Raw genomic sequence first — 4,681 nt, 5'->3', positions numbered from 1 at the left:
AAATGAGACTTGTTTGATGTGTTTATGACTTTGAAATTCAATTGTTGTTATTGGTTTTATATGTTATGGACTAATTCTGAGATGTAAAATTGCATAGGAAACTGGTTCGCATAATTGCCTGCATAATAAAATTGGTGAGTCTATGATTGAGTACCAAATGGAGTACAAACTGATGGTTGGCATCTTTCTGGTTTTGTTTGTTTTTAGGTGCGGCAATAGCAATGTTATTGTGCATAATTTTATCATTTATTTCTGCATAATTTTATCATTTCTTATGCATAATTTCACTTTTAAAGTGCTTAACCACTTTCAAGTTTGAACTCAAGCTTAACCACTGCATAATTTTAAAGTGCTTAACCACTGCATAATTTTTTCATTCCTCTGATCCCGTTTTCTCCACTTTGGACAATTTAAACGTGATAAAAAAATTAGTTAAACTTCTATATTTATATTTTAAATATTAAAAGCCTATAAATCTATTTTTATTTGTGATATTACAAAAGTATAATATTACATACCTTTTAAAATCATTTTATATATTTTCAGTCACTAAAAGAATTTTATTAAAACCCATTAGATTTCTTTGAACTATGCAATTTTAGTATGTTTTGACAGTAACTTTCGATTTCAAAAATACTGGTTTAGAATCAATGAAGAAGAATATTATATATGCACGTAATTAACTTGACAGTAACTTNTTTATCAGATATATGGGTTCTATCTTGGATTGCAATACCACTTTCTCACTAATACTACTATACATCAATGTTCCTGCACTGCCACAGTTTACACAGAAATTGAACTAAAACTTGGCAAGTCACATAGGCATTTTGCACAGAACANCAATTGGGCAGCTGAGACAGTTTTAAACATGTTTGAGTGATTAAAACAAACTTGTTTGACCACAATTTCAGCTAAAATTCATTGCATAACAGAATTTGAGTATGGCAGTTCTGATGCAAGCTGTTTTAAGCAACTAGGACAGCCAAATTTTGCAATCAAGTGTAATTCAAGTTGAACACAACAAAATTGAACTTATTACAATCAAAGAAAGTTTGGAATTGACATTGCTACTGCATAATTGTTCTGGTTAACCCTCTTATAATTCAAGCAATTGTAAACATCAAAAAACATGACATTCTCTACAGAATAAAAAACTGTTGTCAAATACAAAAACCATCAAAAATACCTTGTAGGTATTATAATTGTTGTGCAACTGATACGCATTACAAAAGAAAGTGTTGTCTTATACCAAGACATACAAAAAAAGACATTAAAATTCTTCATTCATCCTGATTTGATGAGTTAGTTTCCTGATTTGAAGGTGCCTCTTTTCCTTTGGTGCAAGACTTCCTGTTGTGGCCGAGCTCCTTACAAATGCCACATCTCTTCTTTAAACCACCCTTCCTCATTCTTTTGTCATCCTTGACCAGCTCCCATTGCTCCAACCTTCTCTTCTTCTTTGGCCTCCCAGGCAATATCCTTTTTGGTGGAGGGAGGACATCAACATAGGTGGTAATCTCCCACATATTGTTACCATTTATTGGGTAGATAATTGAAGAGTATATCTCTTCATATGTCGACTTCCTAAAGCAACATGGAATGAAGTCTGCTGCATCTACATTCAAGAATTTCATAGCAGCCAAGGAGTGGCAACATGGTATGGCAGTGATTTCCCACTTCCTGCATGAACACATTTTTTCATCTAAATTGACTATGAACTTATCACCAGCTTGGGACACATGACGAACTTCAAAAATCTTGTTGCTTGACCAGCTGTAAAGTGAAAACAATTAAGAAATATTAATCATAAACCAATGACATATTTTAAATGAAATAATAAAAGAACTTGCACATCCTTACCATGGAATCCAATATTTAGTTAACTGAGACTCCTTGTTGAGTCTAGTCTTGATTTTTGGACAAATCTCCCCAGACAATGATTGACTTTTTGTCCTGTTAGTTGCCCATCTCTTCATCAAATAAAGGCGGATGTCCTCCAACATGCTTATAATTGGCTTAGACCTTGTATGCAGCATTACACTATTGAAAGCCTCTGACATGTTGTTTACCAAAGTATCACACTGAGGGTTGCTGATAAATCTTGATCTTGACCAGTGCCTGCATNGGATAATGTTGATCAATATTAGTGCTCAATGGCAAAATTTTAACGATAAAAATTTAGAAACAAACCTGGGAGGGATTTTTAACAAGTATTTGAAAGCATCATCATTAAGTTGTTTTATATTTCTCATTTNTGCTTCCCATGTTTGTGGATGAGTTGTTGTAGCTGCCTTCCACATCAATCGCTTTAGTTGTTTTCCAGGGAATTGCTTTCTGAAATTCGCATAAAGGTGCCTAACACAGAAACGTTGATCAACTCCAGGGACTACTTCTTTAATAGCTTGCAGCAGTCCCTGTTCAATAACTATGTTGTTAGAAAAATGATTTATATACAAATGTTAATTAACAAAACCAGAGAAGAGGTCATATGCATTACCTTTTGTTGGTCCGACATGATTGTCCATGATGAAGCAACTTCTATCCCACCAAGATCTTCAACAAGAAACTATCCTTGCAGGCCTTCAGACATGTATAAAACCTCTTAAAAATGTGTCCATGATGAGTCTCTTCAACTTTGACGTTCACCGTTGATCCTAGATTACGAGCTAGGAGCTCATTGGCGTAGTCATAAATCCTTCTATATTGGTCTTTGAAAGACCCATCAACATGGTCTGCAGCAATGGCCTTTGCCCTATAAGCCATACATCTAGATACACCTACATTCCATTTTCTACTTATCTTCTCCCGAATTTCCACTCCCTTTACTTGGGGATTCTCTCTAACAGTTTTTTCCAACCTCTTACTGAGCCATTTTGCATTAAGTAATCTTAATTTGTGCTCTCTACTACATATGTGATTGTCAACGATAGTCCTCAATTGCCATGTATGAATGGCTTCCATATAAGCACAATATGCCATCCAGGGGCACTCTCCTTTAGCACCCATACATTTTAGCCTACATCTCTTCTTATCATTTTTAAGATATTTAATATTTCTACCATTTTAGCCTACATCTCTATCATGATCATTATTTATCCCATCATCAAGATCACTATCATCAGATTGCACATCAACTTCGACATTACCAAACCAATCTGCAACTCCATATCCTACATCCTCTTCTGCATCACACTGAACATTAACATCGATCAAACCTTCCATTGACTCATAATTAACCTCATCATTCCCAGCATCATCTTATCCACTAGAAGTCCAGCTACGAACATCAGCAACATCCTCTTCAACCTCACCCACAACAACATCATCAGCCTCTGTTTCAATGTGACCTTCAACAACATCATCAGCCTCGACTCTTTCTTCTCCATTCTTATCATTTTCAGTTATTTTATCACCTTCATTACCAGCCACCTCACCTTCCTCTTCACATTCCCCCTCAACCATACCCCCATCTTCCTCTTCACATTCAGCCTCAACCATACCCTCACCTTGCTCTTGAACTGTATTTTGAGGAACATATTCTAACATTTGTATTACGTCAGGTTCAGACACTTTATGAACCACAAATAGATGCACCTGCCCATTAAGCCTAGCTAAGGTTATCATCTGCATGGCTCCTACATCATCCAACAAAGGCTCNAGCCTATTTTCTAACACANAACAACCACCTACAGAGTACCACAGCTCCTTAAACTCATTGTAACCTAACCCTTTTACTACACTTACTACCAAGAAATAGCTCCAAAGGTCTGGGTCAAAGGAATAAGTTGTACTCTCACCCTTATAGACAAGTTTCCCCTCATTTACGAAGTTTCCACCGTGGTGGAAAACAACTTCAAAATTTTCTTCCATGACGTAAAAANAACNCTTATATTTTAACCTATAAAGTTATAAGGACCACAGCAAAAAGTATTAACAATGTAGCCAAACCAGAACCCAATGAAAAAGACAATTACAAAACACTTTAATAATGGGGGACCACATGCATTTCAAAAAGGAAACATTATAGCACATGCAACAGTGTCGGACAACCATAAAAGGACAATGAAAAGNGCATTTACTNACCTTTCGCCACGAACACTTTCACTACGAACAAGGTCGCCAGAGTCTTCCACGTGCTTCACCGACAACCGCTTCTCTATTCCACCAAAACANCACCGATTGATCACTCAGAAATCTTAAACCGAAACCAATTTACTCACCAACTATACCAAATACCAACGTTATATCCAATTGTCCCCCAAATTCCAACCACAAACCAAACCCTCGACAGAACCCTAATTTCCCTACTATCCCCAATTATCCCCAATGACAGACCCAAGTACGTTTGCTCACCACTGATCACTAATCACTTTTTCATTTTAGTTAAAACGTTGCATTTTGACTTTTTATTTTAAATTTTAAATATAAAAAATTAAACACAACCAGGAAAGATGACCATAATCTGCCACGTCCCAACCACTTAGCCCTGTCACCAACCCAGGTTTCAATTTTCTTAACGCCGTTCAGTCAACTTAACGGCAGGCCTTCAATTGAGTTAAATTGACATAATTAAGGACCAATTTGATACTTTTAAAAATACAGGGACCAAATTGAGACAACCGTGCATAAATAGGGATGTCGGAAATGATTAAACCAAAAGAAAAAGTCAGAAACTAGG

The 4,681-nt window shown here is 36.1% G+C and overlaps 1 protein-coding gene across 1 annotated transcript; it reads right to left on the bottom strand.

Moving 5' to 3' along the window:
• Window positions 1-1,283: 1,283 nt before the first annotated feature.
• LOC106754530 lies at window positions 1,284-2,518 on the bottom strand. The gene is made up of 4 exons (XM_014636547.1): window positions 2,501-2,518; window positions 2,194-2,417; window positions 1,864-2,121; window positions 1,284-1,776 (listed from the first exon to the last, which is right to left on the bottom strand). The coding sequence occupies exons 1-4, from the start codon at window positions 2,516-2,518 to the stop codon at window positions 1,284-1,286; spliced, it is 993 nt and encodes a 330-aa protein (XP_014492033.1).
• Between the last annotated feature and the right edge of the window lie 2,163 nt (window positions 2,519-4,681).

This window comes from Vigna radiata, unplaced genomic scaffold (assembly GCF_000741045.1).
Source record: "Vigna radiata var. radiata cultivar VC1973A unplaced genomic scaffold, Vradiata_ver6 scaffold_111, whole genome shotgun sequence".
Taxonomy (NCBI): domain Eukaryota; kingdom Viridiplantae; phylum Streptophyta; class Magnoliopsida; order Fabales; family Fabaceae; genus Vigna; species Vigna radiata.
This window is presented reverse-complemented; position numbering and strand designations above follow the sequence as displayed.